The sequence below is a fragment of the Engystomops pustulosus genome, chromosome 7 (genome assembly GCF_040894005.1).
Source record: "Engystomops pustulosus chromosome 7, aEngPut4.maternal, whole genome shotgun sequence".
Taxonomy (NCBI): domain Eukaryota; kingdom Metazoa; phylum Chordata; class Amphibia; order Anura; family Leptodactylidae; genus Engystomops; species Engystomops pustulosus.
In genome coordinates this window covers 91,452,593-91,477,304 of record NC_092417.1, presented here as the reverse complement: position 1 = coordinate 91,477,304, position 24,712 = coordinate 91,452,593, and the positions used below count along the sequence as shown (strand labels likewise).

The window sequence follows — 24,712 nt, the reverse complement described above, 5'->3', positions numbered from 1 at the left end:
CACTGTGTACACACATACACGCAGTATAAAAACACCATATACACATACTGAATCTATATACAGCATATGCACACATACATACAGTATATATAGTGTATACATACACTAATGTATACATACATAATGCATATACATACAGCAAACATATATACAGCAGATACACACATACACCATATACATATTTAAATGCATGTGTCTACATACAGCATATAACCACACATACAGTATATACAGCATATACTCACACACAGTATACACATACACACATACTGCATATGAATGCAGTATATACACAAATACATATGGTATATAAAGCATATACACACACATACATACATACAGCATATAAACACACATACAGCATATACTGTACAGCACATACATACAGCACATACATACACACAGCACATACACACACACAGCACACACATACACACAGCACATACACACACACAGCCCGCACACACAAACAGCACATACATACACACAGCATATACACACACACAGCACATACACACACAGCATATACACACACACAGCACATACACACACACAGCACATACACACACATCACATACGCACACACATACACAGCCCACACACACAAACAGCACATACACACAGCACATACACACATAGCACATACACACACACAGCACATACACATACATACACACACAGCACATACACACACAGCACATACACACACACAGCACATACACAGCACACAGCACATACAGCACATACACACAACACATATATATACAGCATATACTCACACACAGTATACACATACACACATACTGCATATGCATGCAGTATATACACAAATACATATGGTATATACAGCATATACACACACATACATACATACAGCATATAAACACACATACAGCATATACTGTACAGCACATACATACAGCACATACATACACACACAGCACATACATACACACAGCACATACACACACACAGCCCACACACACAAACAGCACAAACATACACACAGCATATACACACACACAGCACATACACACACAGCACATACACACACACAGCACATACACACACACAGCACACGCATACACACAGCACACACATACACACACACAGCCCACACACACAGCACACACACACAAACAGCATATACACACACATAGCACACACACAGCACATACACAGCACACGCATACACACACACAGCACATATACATACAGCACATACACACACAGCACATACACAGCACACACATACACACACAGCACATAGACATACAGCACATAGACACACAGCACACACACACACACAGGACATACACACACACACACAGCATACACAAAGCACATACACACACAGCACATACACACACAGCACACACATACACACATACACACACACAGCACACACATACACAGCACACACATACACACACACACAGCACATACACACACAGCACATACACATACATACAGCACATGCATACATACAGCATACATACATTAATCTTACATATATAGGGACTTACACTTACACTGGCTGGTGGGACCGACAGTGGGAGGCTGGTTGATCAGGAAGCCCCGGAAATAGTAAGCCCACACACACAGCCCACACACACAAACAACACATACACACAGCATATACACACACAGCACATACACACACAGCACATACACATACATACACACACAGCACATACACACACAGCACATACACACACACAGCACACACATACACACACACAGCCCACACACACAGCACACACACACAAACAGCATATACACACACAGCACATACACACAGCACATACACACACACAGCACATACACATACACACACATAGCACACACACAGCACATACACAGCACACGCATACATACACACACACAGCACATACACACACAGCACACACACACACAGCACATACACATACATACACACACAGCACATACACACACACAGCACATACACACACAGCACATACATACAGCACATACACACACAGCACAAACACACACAGCACATACACAGCACACACATACACACACACAGCACATAGACATACAGCACATAGACACACAGCACACACATACACACACAGCACACACATACACACACACAGCACACACATACACAGCACACACATACATACACATACACACACAGCACATACACACACACACAGGACATACACACACACACACAGCATACACACAGCACATACACACACAGCACATACACACACAGCACACACACACAGCACATACACACACAGCACACACATACACACACACAGCACACGCATACACAGCACACACATACATACACATACACACACAGCACATACACACACACACAGCACATACACATACATACAGCACATGCATACATACAGCACATGCATACATACAGCATACATACATTAATCTTACATATATAGGGACTTACACTTACACTGGCTGGTGGGACCGACAGTGGGAGGCTGGTTGATCAGGAAGCCCCGGAAATAGTAAGCCCACACACACAGCCCACACACACAAACAACACATACACACAGCATATACACACACAGCACATACACACACACAGCACATACACATACATACACACACAGCACATACACACACACAGCACATACACAGCACACACACAGCACATACACACGCACAGCACATACACACACACAGCACATACACACAACACATATATATACAGCATATACTCACACACAGTATACACATACACACATACTGCATATGCATGCAGTATATACACAAATACATATGGTATATACAGCATATACACACACATGCATACATACAGCATATAAACACACATACAGCATATACTGTACAGCACATACATACAGCACATACATACACACACAGCACATACATACACACAGCACATACACAGCCCGCACACACAGCCCGCACACACAAACAGCACATACATACACACAGCATATACACACACAGCACATACACACACAGCACATACACACACACAGCACATACACACACACAGCACATACACACACACAGCACATACACACACAGCACATACACACACACAGCACACACAGCACACACATACACACACACAGCCCACACACACAGCCCACACACACAAACAACACATACACACAGCATATACACACACAGCACATACACACAGCACATACACACACACAGCACATACCCATACATACACACACAGCACATACACACACACAGCACATACACAGCACACGCATACACACACACAGCACATACACACACAGCACATACACATACATACACACACAGCACATACACACAGCACATACACACACAGCACATACACACACACAGCACATACACAGCACACACATACACACACACAGCACATAGACATACAGCACATAGACACACAGCACACACACAGCACATACATACACATACACATACACACACACACAGCACATACACACACAGCACATACACATACATACAGCACATGCATACATACAGCATACATACATTAATCTTACATATATAGGGACTTACACTGGCTGGTGGGACCGACAGTGGGAGGCTGGTTGATCAGGAAGCCCCGGAAATAGTAAGCCCACACACACAGCCCACACACACAAACAACACATACACACAGCATATACACACACAGCACATACACACACACATCACATACACATACATACACACACAGCACATACACACACACAGCACACACACAGCACATAGCACACACACACACAGCACATACACACACAGCACATACACACACAGCACATACACACACACAGCACATACACAGCACACACATACACACACAGAGCACATAGACATACAGCACATAGACACACAGCACACACACAGCACATACACACACAGCACACACACACACACAGGACATACACACACACACAGCACATACACACAGCACACACACAGCACATACACACACAGCACATACACACACACAGCACACACAGCACACACATACACAGCACACACATACATACACATACACACACACAGCACATACACACACACACAGCACATACACATACATACAGCACATGCATACATACAGCATACATACATTAATCTTACATATATAGGGACTTACACTTACACTGTCTGGTGGGACCGACAGTGGGAGGCTGGTTGATCAGGAAACCCCGGAAATGGTAAGTCGGCTGCACGATTGCGGTAAGCCAGCCGGTCGACCGGGCGCGGAAGCATCAGGCTGGCTGGGTGGCCGCCGATGGATTAGGCCCTGCGGCCGCAGGTATGGCCGGGCAGCCGTAAAGAGACTGGGGAAAATGGACAAAGCCAGCCAGGCGGCCGCAGACGGTGTAGGCCAAGCGGCCGAAAACAGACTGGGGTGGGCTACTGCGGGAGAACTAGGCTGGCGGGCTGCTGGAGCCGTCGGGGCGGTCGCGCCAAAAGAAGTGGGCGGGCTGAGTGACCACAAAGTCAGGCATCCTGCAGATAAGGTGGGCGGACAGGGACAGAGGGACGTCAAAGGGGTCCGTATGACTGTAGAAGGGCAGTTCTATCTTGGCTTTTCATCCCGGGCCCCTGTGCCGCCCGGGCCCCGTAGCAACCGCTACGGCTGCTACGGCTATTGTTACGCCACTGCGCGTGTGCCAAAAACACGGGGCAATTCAGGGCAAATCGGAAAAATCGTGACACCCGACGGAAATGCATCCGACGGACCCTTAATAAATGTGTCCCATTATGTCCAGGTTGCACAACCAAATGCGAACATCATGTCCGCTCATCTCCAGTGACAAGGTCAAACTATAACTTTATAGTGATAACCATATTGGTTATATATACATGTTTAACTATATCAATTGGAATGTGACAGATAAATACAAGAAGTACCAATAGTGGGATAGAAAAAGTGGGTAAAACTTCTATAATGCTATTTCTTAGTGCAACGAGAACCGCTGTCAATTGCATGGGTGAACAGCCCCTTTAACTATTGCTGGTCTATGTAGAGTGGCAGGGATGTTTTTTCTATGTTATTCCAAAAGGCAGATGTGGAAAATAGAGTGCTGCAACTAATATTACTACTTAGTCAGATATGTAGGTAAATTAACACTTGGTGTTTATAGATTGTAATTGCACAGCCATTTGGCAGTATTAGTGGCTACACCAGTTGTGCTTGCTACTCATTCAAGTACAATAATGAGTTATTTGCGCTACGCTATGGTAAGCTTCTGACACAATAAAATCAGCTGTTAATGGTGACCTATTTTGATGTATTTTTTGGTGCAGAATCTACAATATTGTCCATCTCTGCGACAGATAAGTCTGCTGAGCACAGTCCTAGATAAGTCCTAGAGCACATTGTCGCCAAACACTGGATTTATTGCAGCCTATGCCTGTACATGTTGTTAGCTATCTTCACTCTATTCCCTATTCAACTGAGATGCACTCATATGTCATATGATATATCTGGAGTTAACTTGTTTGATGTAAAAAGTGGAGTGGGTTAGTTGGCTCATTCTGCCTAAAAGTCCCAGAAAATGTAACTGCAATTATACATCCCTGCCTCTGTTTCTTAATGCACTGTTCCAAATGTTTGATAGCAGCAAATTATGATGTGTTACACACAGTAGTGGAATATAATATAGGCTGTTTGGGCAGTAGCCCGTGACCCATAGCCAACCAAACCACCCACCAAATATTAGAAGTACCTTCACCCCTGAAATCCTTTTACATCTGTTCATGCTCTCATTACACATGTACACAAGAACACAAGTTCCTGAGACCGAAAATTGAAAGCAGGCAGAAGGGACACATCCTCCATTCTCCAAGAAGCTTGATTCTAGTACTATATGTACCAGACTTCTAGGGGCTATAATATTCATACAGCCCAGGGCCCATGGCCAGGGGGCCCCCACCATCTGACAAAGTTTGCCGACTCATTCGTGCCGGGGATTCAAGTACGCGAGCGGAGCTGTGTCCGCTGACGCTCTGTGCCCCTGTTGGCTCAGTTGTGTCATGCCCACACTGACCAGTGCCGTGCCTGCGGCTGCGAGATGAATGTGGGACCGATGAGCAGCGGCGCTTCTGCAGTGCATCGCTCCCACTTTCAGTCCGCTGACGCTCTCTGTGCCCCCGTCGGCTCAGGTGTGCCATTCCCACTGTCAGTGCCGTGTCTGCAAGATGACTGTGGGAGCAATGAGCAGCGGCGCTTCTCTGCAGTGCATCGCTCCCACTTACAGTCATCTCGGCTGTCCGACTCCTGCTTAAGTTACGGCTGCGCTGCAGAGCTTCGCTCCAGCCTCCCAATCTTCAACTCCGGTGCCCGCCCAGCTCATTATGCATGCAGCGCGATATTAGCAATTACGCCGCATGCAGAGTGAGTGACCCAGTCTGTGATGAACCCAGCGTGGCCCTAACCTAACCTAACACTGATTGGCTGAACCAAGTTCTAGCCAATCAGTGTTAGGTTGCTTCACAGATCACTTGGCCCGCCTTCTCCCCACACCAAGTGATCTGTGAGCTCGCTAAAAGAGGAGAAGTGGCAGTGTGAAGTCCTTCTTTTAGTAACTGTAATTACAAAAAAAAACTTTGAGTAAAAAGACACCCTACACATGGTCCTCCCCATGCCACCTATAACTGAAGGTCTCACCTCACCAAAATAAACAAGGTGCTCAGTTATGGGTGGCCTTTTACACAACCCCTTTTACACAAACATTATGGGGACGTATATTTGGCCGTACAATTTGCAGCAGGATATGTTTCCCCATAGACGCCTATGGCAATAGTACAGTGAACACAAGGTGTGTCTCTGTCCCATAATGTCCACGGAAAAAGAGCTTGCTCTGTCTTTTCCTGTAAGGGTATATAGTGATTGCTGGGGGAGCTGCATATAGTAATTGCTGGGGGGACTGTATATAGTGATTGCTGGGGGCTGTATACAGTGATTGCTGGGGAGCTGTATATAGTGATTGCTGGGGGAGATGTATACCATTTCTTTAGGCGAGCCTAAAACACTCATTAACTGCATGAGGTTTTAACTCTTTTACTAACCCGTCCTGTGTCCTCCTCCCATCTGTTATCCAGCAACCAGCAGTCACCAAGCTTCTCCGGAGTCCCATTCACCCTGGACCTTGTTAATAAGATGACGGCTGATGATTGGCTCAAGCGACAGCAATTCCATTTATTATATTTTGTTCTATTCCCTTAAGAAGAATGGCTTGACCATTATATATTATTTTACCTCTTGTGTCACCCCACTCCTCCTCATAAACTGTAAGGTCTTGCGAGCAGGGACCTCACTCCTCTTGTTCCATACGAAAGTTTGTGCTCTGTCATGTTTTATTATATTTGTATTTGTCCCCTATGATTTGTAAAGCGCTACGGAATATGATGGCGCTATATAAATAAAGATTATTAATATATTATGTGGAGGATTTGGCCCAGTAGAGACCGTGGTAGCGGGGTGCTGTGATGCAGTTCATGACAGTGACACCAAAGTACAGTCCAAAACAGGTCTCGCCTGCGTTTATTTCAGCAGGAACAAAATAAAACAGCCTTCACATTCAGGCATAAAAAACAAAATAATATCCTACCCGTCAGGGTGCTACCTAAACAATGGTTCTCTGACTCACCACTAACAAAAACACTTTTTGTTGCTCCAGGCACAGAGGTCAAGGCTGCGTGCTCTCCAGCCTCCGTCCAGAGAGACAACACTTTCAGCTCTGCTGAGCGGCTTTATGCGGGCTGATTGGGCTGTTCCCACCACCTGTGTCCAAGGTGCTGGACAACACAACCTCAGCACTAAGGCCTTGCATAATAGCAAAACCTAGGGGAAACATACCGCCCATCCACAGTTAACCCCTTCAGTGTCTCACATACCCTCCCCCTCTGTTTGACCCTGGGCGAACACTTTTGGCCATCAGACAGTGGGTACGAGACAGGGCATCGGCATTCCCATGCAGCTTTCCTGCTCGATGTTCCACCATGAATTTGAAATTCTGCAACATTAGGAACCACCTTGTGACCCTGGCGTTCCTCTCTTTAGCCTGACTCATCCAGGTGAGGGGAGAGTGATCGGTCACTAATGTAAACTGTCGCCCTACCAAGTAATACCTCAGGGATTCCAGAGCCCATTTTATCGCCAAGCACTCCCTCTCAACTATGCTATAGTTCTTTTCAGGAGGTGTGAGCTTGCGGCTCAGGAATGTCACAGGATGTTCCTCACCCTCCACTACTTGGGACAGGACAGCCCCTAAGCCCACGTCAGAAGCGTCAGTCTGCACAATAAAGGTCTTGGTGAAGTTAGGGGTGATCAGTACCGGTCCCTCGCACAAAACAGTCTTAAGTCGCTGAAACGCCCCCTCAGCCTCTTCACTCCACTTTACCATCACCGCCCTGCTACCCTTGGTCAGGTCAGTCAGGGGTGCCGCTATGGTAGCAAAATCGGGGATAATTCAGCGATAATAGCCCACTATGCCTAGGAACGCCCTCACTTGCTTCTTGCTCATAGGTCGTGGCCACTGCTGGATCGCCTCCACTTTATTTACTTGGGGTTTGATGACACCTCGCCCAATACGGTACCCCAGGTAACGGGCCTCTTCCAGACCCAGTGCACATTTTTTGGGGTTCGCTGTCAACCCTGCTGCCCTCAGGGAGTCTACCACTGCTTGCACCTTGGCCAGGTGACTCTCCCAATCGTTACTATAAACTATGATGTCATCCAGGTAGGCCGAGGCATATCTCCGGTGAGGTTTTAGCACGAGATCCACTAACCTCTGGAATGTGGCGGGAGCCCCATGTAGCCCAAAGGGGAGTACCACTTACTGAAAAAGCCCATCAGGAGTAACAAAAGCGGTCTTCTCTTTGGCCCTGTCAGTAAGGGGTACCTGCCAATACCCTTTCGTCAGGTCAAGGGTGGAGAAGAACCTAGCCTGTCCAAGTCGTTCTATCAACTCGTCAACCCTGGGCATGGGATAAGAATCAAATTTGGACACCTCGTTCAACTTCCTAAAGTCATTGCAGAACCGTAGAGAACCATCAGGTTTGGGAATCAACACAACAGGACTCGACCAGTCACTTTTAGACTCCTCCATAACCCCCAGGTCTAACATCTGCCTGACTTCTTCGGATATGGCAAGCCAGCGCGCTTCAGGGACCCGGTAGGGTTTTTGGTGTACCCGGATGTGGGGTTCGGCTATGATGTCATGCTTGATGACTGAAGTACGACCCGGTAACTTAGAGAACACATCCACGTTTCGGAGCACAAACTCCTTCGCTTCCTGAATCTGGGCCCTGGAGAGGGACTCCGAGATCCGTACTTCAGGCACCTTGGCATCGGGTACACCTACCTCCGGTGTCCCCTTCTTGGGGACAGGCGCTTTTTCTACTCCCACGGCCATCAGGGACTCTCTTTCCCTCCATGGCTTTAGGAGGTTCACGTGGTATATCTGTTCGGGTTTCCTCCTCCCCGGCTGAGATACCTTGTAGTTTACCTCCCCCACTTTCTCCATGACCTCATATGGTCCTTGCCATTTTGCCAAGAACTTGCTCTCAACGGTGGGCACCAGAACTAGCACTCTGTCGCCTGGGTTAAAGGTCCTGAGTCTGGCTGACCTATTGTAGACCCTAGACTGGGCCTCTTGTGCCCTTGTCATGTGCTCCTTTACAAGGGGCATTACCGCCGCTATGCGGTCCTGCATAAGGGAGACGTGTTCTATCACACTACGGTGGGGGGTCCTCTCCTGTTCCCAGGTCTCCTTGGCTACATCCAAAAGCTCACGTGGGGAACGGCCATATAACAGCTCAAAGGGTGAGAAACCCGTGGAGGACTGGGGAACTTCACGTATGGCAAACATCAAATAGGGCAACAAACAATCCCAGTCCTTCCCATCTTTGCTGACCACCCTCTTTAGCATCCCTTCAAGGTCTTGTTAAACCTCTCGACCAGGCCATCTGTCTGAGGATGATACACAGAGGTGCGGAGCTGTTTAACCTGGAGTAATTTACACATCTCCTTCATTACTCTAGACATGAATGGGGTTCCCTGGTCAGTCAAGATTTCCTTGGGGAGGCCTGTACGGGAGAATACCTGGAACAGCTCCCTAGCAATGTTTTTGGAGGAGGTGTTCCTTAACGGGATTGCCTCCGGGTACCGCGTAGCATAGTCCAGGATAACCAGGATGTACTGGTGCCCCCTTGTGGACTTGACTATGGGGCCAACCAAATCCATTGCAACCCGTTCAAACGGTACCTCTATGATTGGTAACGGTACGGTACCAGAGGACTCCTAAAGTGGGACACCGGGGCAGTAAGTTGGCACTCAGGGCAGGAGCTACAATACCGGCTTACCTCCTCCCACACCCCGGGCCAGAAAAATCTCTGCAGGATCCTCTCTCGGGTCTTCTCAGCACCTAAGTGCCCTCCCAGCACATGTTTATGTGCCAAATCTAGCACCAGCCTACGGTGAGATTGGGGTACTACAAGTTGTTCAACCTCCTCACCCCGTATCTGGTCAACCCTGTACAACAGTTCCCCAACAATCACCATTCGGGGGTATATTTTGTCAGCCCCTGGTATTTGGAGTACCCCATTTATCACTTTAACATTCTCCCGTGCTTTAAACAAGGTAGGGTCCTGTAGCTGCGCAGCCCCAAAATTTTCACGGGAAATCTCAAGGTCCGGCAGGTCGGCTACCTCCTCGTGGCCCTCGACCTCACCAGCTAGGACCTCTAGGGGAGAGAATTCATCACATGGGGTCACCCCTACTGCTGGTGTGGGTACATCGGCCTCAAAGGGTTCAGGGGCCAAGGCCGGACATACCTGATGTCCATTATCTGCAACAGCACCTGAGGTGGGTCTTCGTCTCCAGAGGTCCCAAAACACCAGTAAGTCTCTGCCGATAATAGCCTCATGAAACAGGGTCCCCACCACCCCCACTTCATGGGTAATAGTACCACAAGGTGTATGTAGGTTGATGACAGCAGTGGGATATTCGGGAGTGTCCCCATGTATACACAACACTCCCACTTTCCGCCCACTGTATAGTCCAGGATCAACCAAAGTTCCCCGCACCAGGGTGACCAGACTCCCTGAGTCTAGCAAGGCTTCCACTGTGTGACCCCCGATTGTGACCATACACACTTGGGGTTCTGCATCCGTGACCGACTCGGCTGCCAGAACCGGCCGGGCAAACAGTGACACTCACCGGGTCTGGTTGCAGTCCATTGGCTCCACTGACAGTGGACAGTTGGCAGCAATATGGCCCATTTCATGGCATCGCCAGCACTGGATATGGCTATGACCTCTGTCACGAGCCTCACTGGGTTTCTGGGTATCCACGCCCCCCAATGAACCCCCTCCCAACCTGACCTGTCTCCCCTTTTCCGCAGTAGCAGTCTTGCCAGATGGTTTGGTGACCTTGTCACTGGCACTGCTTCGTGTGGGAGAGGTAAGTAGAAGATCCTCCGTAGCCCGATATCTCTCTACTAGGGACACAAGTTCCTCAGCATTTGTGGGACCGGCCTGTCCAACCCATCGCTGGAGCCGAGAGGGCAGAGAACGGGTAAACTTGTCAAGAACCACTCTCTCTACCATCTGTGCTGGGGTGCAGTCCTCTGGTTGTAGCCACTTCCGGACTAGATGGATCAGGTCATGCATTTGGGAGCGTGGGAGTAGTTTTTCTGAGTATGCCCACTGGTGGACCCGGCTGGAACGAACTTGAACGGTGACCCCAAGACGAGCCAGAACCTCCGCCTTTAGCTAGGGGTACTCACGGGCCTCCGTTTCACTCAGGTCGTAGTAAGCCTTCTGCGCTTCGCCCGTCAGGAACGGTGCCAGGACATCTGCCCACTGCTCAGCTGGTAACCCCTCTCGCTCAGCTACTTGCTCGAACACAGTGAGATACGCCTCCACGTCGTCGGTCGCCGTCATTTTTTGTAAAGCCTTTTGTACTGCAGCCCATGCGGAACGCTGGACAACCGGGTACCCTTGCAAACCAGTATGGGACCCCTCAGTAGTCGTCGCTTGCGGTGCTGCCATAATGCCAGAAAACGTTTCCATCATCAGCTGGAACATGGCTCGGGACTCTTCCTGCTGCTGGCGGGACCTCTCCTCCTGCTGCTGGAACATGGCTTGCTGCTGCTGCCGATTAGCCCTGGACTCCTCTTGCAGGTATTTAATAAAGTCCTCCATCTTGGCTTTATCCTGCAATTTGCCTGCTGCTTTCACCCAGGCCATGCAATGTTGCAGGATGTAGCGAGCCTTTCAGGTGTGTGTCTTTTGAACTGCCCGCAATCCGAAGCACCATATGTGGAGGATTTGGCCCAGTAGAGACCGTGGTAGCGGGGTGCTGTGATGCAGTTCACGACAGTGACACCAAAGTACAGTCCAAAACTGCGTTTATTTCAGCAGGAACAAAATAAAACAGCCTTCACATTCAGGCATAAAAAACAAAATAATATCCTACCCGTCAGGGTGCTAACTAAACAATGGTTCTCTGACTCACCACTAACAAAAACACTTTTTGTTGCTCCAGGCACAGAGGTCAAGGCTGCGTGCTCTCCAGCCTCCGTCCAGAGAGACAACACTTTCAGCTCTGCTGAGCGGCTTTATGCGGGCTGATTGGGCTGTTCCCACCACCTGTGTCTAAGGTGCTGGACAACACAACCTCAGCACTAAGGCCTTGCATAATAGCAAAACCTAGGGGAAACATACCGCCCATCCACAGTTAACCCCTTCAGTGTCTCACAATTATTATATAGCGATTGCTGGGGGAGCTGTATATAGTAGTTGCTATGGGAGCTGTATATAGTGGTTGCTGGGGGAGCTGTATATAGTGGTTGCTGGGAACTGTATATAGTGCTGTCTGGGGGCTGTATATAATGATAAGTGGGGACGCTGTATATAGTTATTGTTGAGGAGCAGTATATAGCGATTGCTGTTCCCTGTGTGGACTATATTCATTGGGGGCCCCCACCAACCTTAATCCGGCCCTGCCCATGGCAGTCTTATTCCCCCCATGAACATATATATGCTATAAAGGCCAGTTCCCATCTGCATTTTCATTTTCTGTATTTTTTTAAAAACATAACGTCATTTAAACAGATTTCTGGATGGATACATTAATAGCAAAGTATCAGTCTTTTTAACAGATCAATTAAAAAAAATCCATTAAAAAATTATACTTTTCTTTAGTGTTAGTTTTAATTTTTCACTATAATATATCCATCTTTTTTTTAAATTTCCAACTATATATTAAACTATGGAAGGTCTAATGGAAGATGTAAAATTGATACTAACGGACACCATTACAAATCCATTGAATGGCAAAAAAACGCATCTGTTATTCTTCCATTTTTAAGAAGAAACTGCAAAATGGAAACACAGCAGGAAATGGCACGACAAGCATAGCTAAATCTTTATAACTATCATTATTTTTTTTGTCTGGAAAACTGCTTCACCATTATGGAGCCATCTATTACTGACATGCTAGTTTTGGGACATTTTTCACTATTGCTCTGAAAAGTGTGAATATAAGATACAATAGGGAACATGTATCTTAAGTTTGGCTTTGTGCTCCTGCCTTTTTTCTTCTTTTTCTATTGCTCAGATGTGACTTAGGACTTTTTCCTTTTTAATAAATTTGAGTTAAGGTCTTAAACGAATTTACAAAAAATATATGGATTTGCAACAAATTTACAACTTTTTAGCAACTTTTTAATCAGGTCGCAACTTCCACATCTGCATTCGGGTGCTAACTCAGGGAACACTACAGAGATTGTTTTAGACACAAAAAAAATTCCCAATAGTGAACGTGTGCCACAAAAAGTCACATAAAAGAAGAAAAAGCCAAAACAAAAGTTCCCTAATAAAGTTAAGCATTATGGATTATAGTGTGGGTGGGAGTCCTTGAGCCCCCTCCATGCTGCCTGCCTCATCCTACCCATCTGCTTCAGAGCAGCACACAGCAGCAGCAGGAGAGCTGTTGCGGAGGAACGGGGAGAGGTTAGTACCTGTGTACGCCCCTACGATTATTAATACAGCCGGGTCCCACCTTCTGATTGTACAGACTGCTGTCACCAGTCTGAAAATCGCAGCCAAAGCCGGCTGCATTCAAGGAAACTCCACCTTATTGTTTATCTTCTTAAAAGCATTTATCTAAAGTCATAGGGTGTTAGGAACACTACTCACCGACTACTCACTGAGAGCTAGAAAAAGTGCAACAGCTATTGTGGTCTCTGGGAATCCCCCTGCTCATAACACCCTATGACTTTGAATACAGGCGGTCCCCAACTTAAAGGAAACCTACCATTTCAGGGTGAGCTGGTGCCGGTGCTTAGTTTCGTTGGTGTTAAAACCGCGGTTTCGCGGTTTTAACACTTTTTAAACTTTATAGCAGAAACTGCTTCGGCGCGCGCCTACATAGGAAATGCCGCAGGCGTTGCGCGCGCACGGCCGCGCTCAGTGCCGAAGCAGCTTCTGCTATAAAGTTTAAAAAGTGTTAAAACCGTGATACCGCGGTTTTAACACTAACGAAACTAAGCACCGGCACCAGCTCACCCTGAGCTGGTGCTCGGTGTTTACAGCTTACACCGACCATTTGAAATGGTAGGTTTCCTTTAAGAACACCAGACTTACAGACGACCCCTAGTTACAAACGAATCTCTGGATGTTGGTAATTTACTGAAGAGGATACAATTGTCAGCTGTAACAGTTATCAAAGGTGTCTTCAACTAATATTTATTGTTAATCCTAGTTCTTATGACAACCCAAAAGTTTTTTGTCACAGAGACCAAAACATTTTTGTCTGGGGGTTACAATTATAAAATATACAGTTCCGACTTACATAAAAATTCAACTTAAGAACAAACCTACAGTACCTATCTTGTATGTAACCCGGGTACTACCTGTATATGCTTTTAAGAAGATAAACAATAAAAGGTGAAGTTTTATGGTGAGTACCACTATCTTCGTTTTTTTTTGACAACACCCCTTTTGGAATCATTTATCAAACTTTTTTGGTTTCTTTTAGTGACGTTTTGCAAAGTTCTCCTCATTTGTTATTTTCAGTGTTGTGCCTGATTTGTTTGATGTATGCTTTGGCGCAAATACGTTAAAAAGTTGCAAAAACACTCCATCTCACTACTGGCGCCTTTCATGGCAAACTATGTCAAGCATCACTTCCAGGTTACTAATATTACTAAACGCATGTGTTTCCGGAAAACCCCCCTCCCACTTGCATTTTGGATGCGTTCAAAAACGCAACGAAAACGGCTAGTGTGAAACCTGCCTAAAGGATTACGAGTTGGTATCTGATGCTGCTGGCTGAATCTCTTGTATGATTAACATTTTTTATGTGAATTTCCTTGGCCGGCCTAAGCATTTTGTCAAGGTATTAAGGTGTATTGAGCCTGAACTGTTTGTAGCGTGCCATTTTCTGTAGGGGTGAAGAATCATTGATTTGTTTCTCACATCTGACACCTCTTCGATCATTCTGTAGACTGCTTTGTGACATTTTGCAGTCGCTTGAGGGCGCGTTCACACGTTGCGTTTTCATTGCGTTTGAAACGCAAATATACAACAGCTGATGAGAGGTAATTTGCCTAATTACATTATCGTTTACGTTTGTAAATGCAATGTTAATGCATGTGTTAACGCGTTGTTAACATATGCGTTAACATCGTGTTAACAATGCGCTTTGTAAACTGAAATGTTAACAGTGATGTAATTAGGCAAATCACCGCTCCTCGGCTGTTGTATATGCGTTTCAAACACAATGAAAACGCAGGTCAAAACGCAACGTGTGAACGCGCCCTGAGACATTCGACAAAAAGTTGCAAAAAAAATAGATCCTATACCAAAAAATAAAAAAACTTTGATAAGTACATAAAACCATGCTAAATGCCTCCTGGTGTTCGTGGACTATTTCTATACATAGTAGAGCACCAGCACTTTCTTCACTATGTTCCACTGCCTCCTCCTAGGTACTTCCCCCATAGTTATTTCTCTATGGCGGTTACAGATGGACCCGTTTCTAGTACACTCTAGTTCTGGGCCCCCTTGCAGGACATACAATTACTGGGGTATATGCGGTATATGTGTTCCCGGTTTGGGACATATGAGGGGTGAGAGGTCACAGTTGTGCACCTGCTCCTGTACACGGTACTATTGAGACAATACACGCTGACGTCGTGCTGCAGCCTGTGGGTGGGCGGTGCTTCGGTGACGCAATCCCATCACGTGGGGTCGTGACGTCTTGTTCCTCGTTTCCGGTCTCTTTCTGTCCTCGTTCCCCGGATCTCTCTCCTCCTGTCCCCGCAGCAGCTCCCCTCGGTCCCTGGACATGTCTAACGTCGCCGACACTAAGCTCTATGACCTACTCGGGGTCCAGCCCGGCGCCAGCGAGAACGAACTCAAGAAGGTGAGTAAGAGGACGGCCGGGAGGGAGACGAGGCCTAAGTACCGGCCCCGGGTAATAGAGGAGGGGGAGGTGCGGCGCACCGGGCTCATGCCTGGAGTAGCAGCCGTGCTGAGGTAATATCGTGGGGTCACACACAGGCCGCGGCTCCTCCTCTCTATTATTACTCAGCTGCTTGTGGCCTGGACCCGGGTAATACGCGCAGCGCCATGTTGTACTGACGGCGGGGCCGCAAGCATAAGTCGCCCCATACTGTGACCCGACCCCCTAAATATACCAGGATCTCCGCTACCGAAGTGACCAAACTGAGCCTCACATCTCCCCCCTTACAGCTGGAAATAACTTGCAATCCCAAATAGTTTCGTACATTTTTTAGCAGTCTCGGGCTTAGTCCACACCTGCATATGGACTTTCTCTGTTACCTTCCACCGAAACAATAGAGCCCCTAGTTACATACGGACCTCTGGATATTGGTAATTTATTGTACTTTAGTCCTAGGCTACAATAAACAGCTGTAACAGTTTTCAGAGGTGTCTGTAATGAAGCTTTAGTGTTAATATTGATTCTTAGGACAAGCCAACATTTTTAAAATCCAATTGTCATAGAGGCCAAAAAAACCTTGGCTGGGATTACATTTATAAAATATACAATTTGACTTGCATACAAATTGAACTTAAGAACACAGAACCTATCTTGTATGACTACCTGTACTCATATTCCTTGCCATATATTTGTGACCTGCCGTTGCTCAATCCAGCAGCGCTTGCAAGTCCATGTATTTTGCTTTTTTACCTTGTTTGGACCTGTGATCTGTGTCCCTGATGGTGGCACTCCTGGAAGTATGATAGGTCAACAGTTTGTTTGTTTATGACACTAGATGCTGTAGCTTTCCCATCACTCACCTGGGAATAAGAAAATGATGTCACTGCAGGAAGGAAAATCCATGATGTCAGGGTTGGCTGCAAGCTCTGCTGGGGATTTAGTAGCATCTGTTGTATCCTAATTATACTCTGCTTGTGCCTTTGGCATTAACATTGTGTGTTCGGACACCACAGTTGTATTACTTTTGGCTCTATAATATGTGATGAAGACACCTGCACAGTTATGTACATTTGTTACAAATGTTTCTATCCCCATTTTACGTTAAATTAAATCTAAAGGTATGTGTTCAGCTGCCAATACAGGACTTTCTGTGGTGTCTGATCACTTCCAAGCATCTAATGAAAACTATAATTATAAGTGTTTTGATGTTGGTTGCTTCATGTGAAAACATTGTGATGATGTTTGTGTTCGTAGTCATATATGTGTCACACTGGAATCAGCTGGATCCACCTTAGGTTATACTTACCTGACCATGTTGAATCTGCAGAACTTCAAATAAAAGCATTAAATGCAACAGATCAGTAACAATAAAGCAGTATTCTCATCTGGTCATTGACATTTAATTCTTCAATTGGATGGTATTTAAAAAAGTACCTGTGTGAAGGTAATTTCCCATAAATGTAGCTATGTTGTCCTTGAGATACAGGATAATTGTCCTTGGATACAACCACCTCTGCAGGCGTACTAGCACAAAGACACAATTTTGCCTATGAAATCCAGGTGCTCAGGCAGGGCTCAATAGCTCATGTGTGGCCACTTCTGCCTGGGTTCCAGGGTGGTTGTATCCAAGAACAGCAAGTTTTCAAATGCCAACTTGGCTACATTTATGGTAATTATTTTTAATATCCAATTGAAGAAGTGTATGTGTTGTGTTTATTAACTACCTTATTCTTATATCTCCTCAAAATAGTCATTTAAGTTGAATGGGCAGTGGGTGACTAGTGTTTTCCAATGATATTATAGTACCACAGGATGGAGTCCATCAGGTGATCTTTCAGGTATTCTTGCCAAATTATAGAGACCATAAGCTTAGGTAGTATAACTTGTTCCACCTTGGGCTAGAGATTTATATCAGTTTTCTTCTTTACTGGTCAGATGGTAGAGATCAGGTTGTGTCCTGAACGTATTTGGACCCGGCAGTGAATTATTCAGTTGTCAATCGGAAGAAATTTGTAAGCCTCCTTACTGGAGTTACCCTGTAGTATCCACTGTGGACTTTATATCAATGCTTTAGAGGTTTAGGGGTGTGCATGTGCCTGTTTGTGCACCCACTTTTGTATATTTCATTTTGAGCTGCTCGCCACCATCATCCCTTTATACAATGGTGGGAGAAATAATAAAGAGTGCATATGACAGCAGACATAGTTGTACCTTTGCTGCACTGTATATATTTAGTATTAACATAAATTGATGTTTCACTTGGGGTGGGGGGTTGGTTTTTGGGTTCTGCTTTAGTTGTGGGTATGATAATATAATAACTATTGTGTCCTCTAGTATTCCTGCTCTACTTTTGGAATGTATCTTACAGTTTTTGGCTGTGTAAGCTGTATTTTATTGTAAATGTAAATAAGATAAAAAAAAGATGTTTCTCAAAAATTATCTTTGTGGTCTACAGGAAACCTATGCCTTAAAAGCTTATAAATTGCCTTACACTTTGTGAGCTGGTAAACTCCATTGACTAGGAATAGATTAAATCTATGGCCTAAATCAGTGATGGTGACCTTTGTGCTGGGTGAGGGCCTGGGTGCCCACAGAGAGGGCTTAGAGTGCCACCTCTGGCACCCATGCCATAGGTTCGCCACCACTGGCCTAAATGGATTAAGCACTGTGTGCCTGTGTAATGGTTGTTTGTTAATAAGGCCCTCCCCTAGTGAATTTGTAACCTAATTTACATGCATATATTTGTTTGGGAGGCATTTGGCCCTCATAAATTCAGCAGAAGATAACACCTGCCACAACTGGTGTACTGCTGAAGTCAATGTACATCATTACCCTCTAGATCAGTGATGAAGAACCTTTTAGGGACCAAGTGCCCGATTTACAGTTGCAGTTACGTATTGCAGAACTCCATAAGGACATTGAGGAAACTTATTATTCTAAGTGTCAAACATCAAAGGGATCGGATCTAAAAAGTCTATGCCTATGTCTGTAAAATAATCATTAATCTTTTATCTTTCTCATAAACAGGCATATCGCAAGCTGGCCAAGGAATATCACCCAGACAAGAACCCGAATGCCGGAGACAAGGTAACTGCCCTTGTCACAACAGTATTAGTTGGAGAGGTTTCCCAGTCTTATGAATAATGTAGCATACAATTATCTGTGGCACATAGGGCTCCCATTGTGCCCTTCTGTGACTTTGGCATCATGTACTGTAAAGTCAGCAGCTGCTGATCTTATGAGCTTTATGATCTTTTTTTTTTGTTTGCCTTTATTTCTTTTCTCAAACACTTCCACTTTCGATATCATTGGTAATGTCGCTGACCTTGAGGTTCCCTTAGAATTCATATAGCAGGATTGTCTGTATCCATACACTTCTAAATGATTCCTTTGTAAAAATGACTTTTTAAACTTGCAAGGATATAGTTTGTTATATAAAATATTTTAAACTCCAAATATACAATTACATTGCTCATCTAAACAGCTCACTATGGAATAAAAAAAAAACAACTATAATGCTGATTGTAGATTCCTGCAACCTAACCTAATCTGTAATCTGTAATAATCCTGGAATTTGTTAAAAACATTATTTTAGTAATATGTAAATCAACAGTAAAGGCCCAGTAGCCTCTTTAGTTAATTTACATATTAGTAAAATAAGATTATTAAATCACCGATAGAGGCAGGCAGGAGGAAGCTACCATCAGATTTTCTTATGGTAGATTCCTCATGGTAGGTTTTCTTAAATCACTTTAAACCAGTTTTTGGAAGGTAGGCCTGGTCTCACGTACTGCTGCTATCATTTACAGTTTAAGGAGATAAGTTTTGCTTATGAAGTCCTGTCCAACCCAGAGAAGAAAGAACTGTATGACCGATATGGGGAACAGGGCCTGCGGGAAGGAAGTGGAGGCAGTGGCATGGATGACATATTCTCACACATTTTTGGTGGCGGGCTGTTTGGGTTCATGGGCGGACAAAGCCGAAGTCGCAACGGTAGACGAAGAGGAGAGGACATGATGCACCCTCTAAAGTGAGTGTCATTATGAATGTTGTAAGTAATAAGGCCGAGCTGTATACTCCTTTGTAACTTCTCTTTGCTGTTTTGCCTTGTAGAGTATCATTAGAAGATTTATACAATGGAAAGACGACCAAACTCCAGCTCAGCAAGAATGTGTTGTGTGGTTCCTGTAACGGGTAAGTCTTGTCTTCAAATCTGCCCCTAGATATAAGGTAGACCAAAATAAACATAAAGCGAGGGGTGTGGGCATGAAGTCTTTATCACATGAACCCCCCACTATTTACATAGTACAACCAAAGTGTTGAACGCTTCAAAAAGACTGATTCAGATAAATGCCAAACAGATAGTTTTTATTGAATAAGCACATAAACGGCAATACAAAAGTAGCAATAAAAGTATAAAAACAGAGAGTGCCAAAATAAACACGCAATCATAAGCCAATTGGGAGAATCAAATCCGGTATATAGGACAAAATAACACTCGGAGCCTTACATAGGAATCCCAACCAGTAGGGGGACACATAGTACCTCATATGGAGTTACCACTGAAACATAATTACCTATACTGGTCAGGCAGGCACACGCTGTACACACCGACACGTGTTTCGCAAGTAGCTTTATCAAGGTTATTAGCGGTGGGGGTTTTCGGCAAAATGCAAAAACCCCCACCTCTGTATGAAGAGGACTCAGCCCGTAAGCCCTCTTCACACATCCCTTATACCTCTGCGCCGTAGAGCTACGGCGCAGAGCGTTAAGGGGTTAATATTGCGAGATGTAATTGTGCTGTGCTTACCTGTTTAGGGCTGGTATTACTTGGCACTATTCTGTATTAAATAACTTGTGTTGGATGGAAGAATTGTATTGTTTACCCAAAGCACTCAGAAGGGACTATTAATTGCCCACATACTAATATTATAGTGGGCACATTGCTGCTACCTTACATCAAGTACTGTGCATTCTGTATAAATGAAACAGCAGTGTAGTATTAACCATTTCTAACGACAAAGCTTAATACCGTAATGTGTTCTTTCAGGCAAGGTGGCAAGACTGGGGCAGTTCAGAAATGTACAGCTTGTAGAGGCCGTGGCGTGCGTATCATGATCAGACAGCTGGCTCCAGGCATGGTACAGCAGATGCAGTCTGTCTGTTCTGACTGTAATGGGGAAGGTAATGGTTTTCACATCTCTAACGCTCAGAAATGTACAATGTTTTGTCTGTAAGGCTGCTGCTGTATTTTGTAGTTTATTTGTGCTCAGGGTATGGGTGTGCTTATATACTTTTTTTTTTTTTTTTTTTTAGGGGAAGTCATTAATGAAAAAGACCGCTGTAAAAAATGTGAAGGCAAAAAAGTTATCAAAGAAGTAAAAATCCTGGAGGTTCATGTTGATAAAGGCATGAAGCATGGGCAGAGGATCACATTTGCTGGAGAAGCAGATCAGGCCCCTGGAGTGGAGCCAGGGGATATTGTTTTGGTTCTGCAAGAGAAGGAAAATGAGGTAAGGGACTTTTTCAGCCACCCTTGTTGTTATGTATTGCCCTTTTATATGTCCCCCTGCATGATTTGCTATCGTGTCCTATGGGGTCACCCCACAAATACTAGCCTTCACCCTACTCTTTCCAATATAATTTTTTGATCTTTTATTCCCTTTTCAGCCCTGTCCTGATTGTTGTGACCTTGAAATAACTTGTATATGTTGTTTGCAGTCTTTCCAGAGAGATGGCAATGACCTGCACATGACACACAAGATTGGTCTTGTTGAGGCTTTGTGTGGCTTCCAGTTTACTTTCAAGCATCTCGACGGACGTCAGATTGTTGTCAAATATCCTCCAGGAAAAGTAATTGAGCCAGGTAATAATCTTGTGTTCTACAGTATATTGACTGTGCCTTGCAACGTTTGGACTTTATTTTGGGCTTAACCCCATATAATTTGTTTAGGTTCCGTTCGTGTTGTTCGGGGTGAAGGCATGCCACAGTACCGGAATCCCTTTGAAAAAGGCGACCTCTTCATTAAGTTTGATGTCCAGTTTCCAGAAAACAATTGGATTAACCCAGAGAAACTCACGGTAAGCTTCACAGCATGACTGTTGCTTGTCTGCCTCAGGTATAAAGTGTTTCCATCTGAAATCCCTCATCCGGACTGAGAGTTTAAACGGCATGTAGCAGCAGTTTTCATAACACAAAGCTGCAGACAGTGTAATGCAGCAGCCCTGAAGATCTGTGTAAGCATACCTTTGTGTTAGTAGCCACAGGAGTGAAAAATGTATTTGTTCCAGGATTGTATCTGTACTAGGATGGTCCTTATATTGCTGTTACTAAGACCTCTGTTTCCATACTTCTCACCATACCCTTTCCTCTTCTTCATTAAGTGAAGAGAGCTCACACACCTGGACCCCAAGTCCAGCTACAATCCTGTATGTAGTTTCTCAATCAATTTTCAAAGACTTGCACTTACTGACCAGACAGGTATTATTAAAATGCTCTGTATGGTAAAGAATATCTTTGAAATATTATATGAATACCTTCAGTGGCCATTAAAGGAACCTTACTGCATAATGTGCAGGAAATCCCTCTGCTTGTGACTGTGGTATTTTTGAATGCTTGGTATATGATTTATTTTTTTTTTTCCTCCATTAGATTAAAAATATTGGCCTCTATCCTATTTAATATATTTTAGGAATGATCTAGTTTTAGATCATATTTTTCTCAAATTTTCACACATACAGCCAATTATTCTGTGTGATTAGTATCAAGCAAGCGATGCAAGACTGATGTGGCTAAGTCATTTATGGTTTTATCAAATGGGGGCTTGCATGCACACGAGACAAACATGAGTTCTGCCGCTGCATAAGTCATTAGTACAGATGGAAAGGTCTTCAGTTTTGGGCTTCAGTCCCCAAGAAATCCAAAATACAGTAGTGTTTTGCGGAGGCTCAATGACAAGCAACTAGAGTAATAAATGGATTTGGTGGAATACTGCAACCAGAAAATCATACAAGTTACAAAATTAGGGAGTTGTCTGCCATAAGCACTGGTGGTTATTATTTTTTTTTTTATTCTATAAATTGGTGCCTGCAAGCTTTTTTTGTGTAGCAGTATTATAGGATAGAGGTTCTAGATTTCTGTTGAGCGGTAATTCATCTAGATATTTATTTTTATAGCTACATTTTTGGAAAATTGTCTTTTTTTATTTATGGGGTTTTTTTTTTCCCTCCACTGGATAGACATCGGTCTGACTATGCAGTAGTTACTGATATTTATGGGATTTGCCATATGCCGCATGAGGTGAACAAAATATCCATTTTGTCTACAGGAACTTGAAGATCTGCTTCCAGCCAGACCAGAAACTACCAACATTACAGGAGAAACCGAGGAGGTAGACCTTCAAGAATTTGACAACACCCGTGGCTCAGCAGGAGGACAGAGGCGTGAGGCGTACAATGATAGTTCAGATGATGAGAGCAGCCACCATGGCCCTGGAGTGCAGTGTGCGCACCAGTAACCGATTCTATACAAAATTGCACAACAAAAGGATTTTCTTTCAAATATTAATTATTTTTTTTTGCCTGTTTTTTTTTTTTGTTTGTTTTTTTTTTTCTTTTTTGTTTTTTTTTGCGACCCAGAGAATCGCCCAAACAATTGTTCTGAAATGACGGACATCTGTCACTGTACGTGTAACTTTTAAATTTGTTTCTATAGTATTTTCGGAGTGTATAATTTAAACCGTAAAACTAACCACACGGCTTTATCTGCAGTTTTGACTGTTCTATAGCGAAAAAATAAAATCCTCAAAAAAAAAAAAAAAGAAGAAGACAAGACCTGAATCTACCGCTCTTTGTACTGAATGCTTGATTTTTCTCAGTCTGTGTAGATTTTACGTTTCCACTTTTACGTTCGGACCTGTAAATGTGTAAGTTTTTGTTCTGGAGCTGTGTATTTGGCTGCACTTACATGACCTGCTACATATAGAATAAAAAATTTTATGGTCTGTATCTCTGCTACTACTAACTTGTTTATTGTCCACCCAAGGCGGCAGAGTGACCTCCTGTAGATCAGGGGTGTCAAAGTCATTTTCATAGGGGAGGGCCACATCAGCCTTGTGGTTGACATAAAGTGGGCTAACTGTTGTTTTATTTCTGTATGAGTGTATCTACTCGACCTGTTTAGTAGTTAGTGTTACGATTACAATTGTCTCTTTTAGGGCAACCACCAGCCCCACACACAAACACACAGAGCCA

The 24,712-nt window shown here is 44.6% G+C and overlaps 1 protein-coding gene across 1 annotated transcript; it reads left to right on the top strand.

The window, feature by feature from the left end:
* The first annotated feature begins 16,220 nt into the window (after positions 1-16,220).
* Positions 16,221-24,466, top strand: DNAJA2 (DnaJ heat shock protein family (Hsp40) member A2). Its single transcript, XM_072117216.1, has 9 exons — positions 16,221-16,420; positions 19,487-19,546; positions 20,269-20,489; positions 20,573-20,653; positions 21,510-21,643; positions 21,776-21,972; positions 22,181-22,325; positions 22,413-22,540; positions 23,788-24,466. Exons 1-9 carry the CDS (start codon positions 16,343-16,345, stop codon positions 23,974-23,976), a joined length of 1,233 nt encoding a protein of 410 aa, XP_071973317.1. The 5' UTR covers positions 16,221-16,342; the 3' UTR covers positions 23,977-24,466.
* The last annotated feature ends 246 nt before the right edge of the window (positions 24,467-24,712 follow it).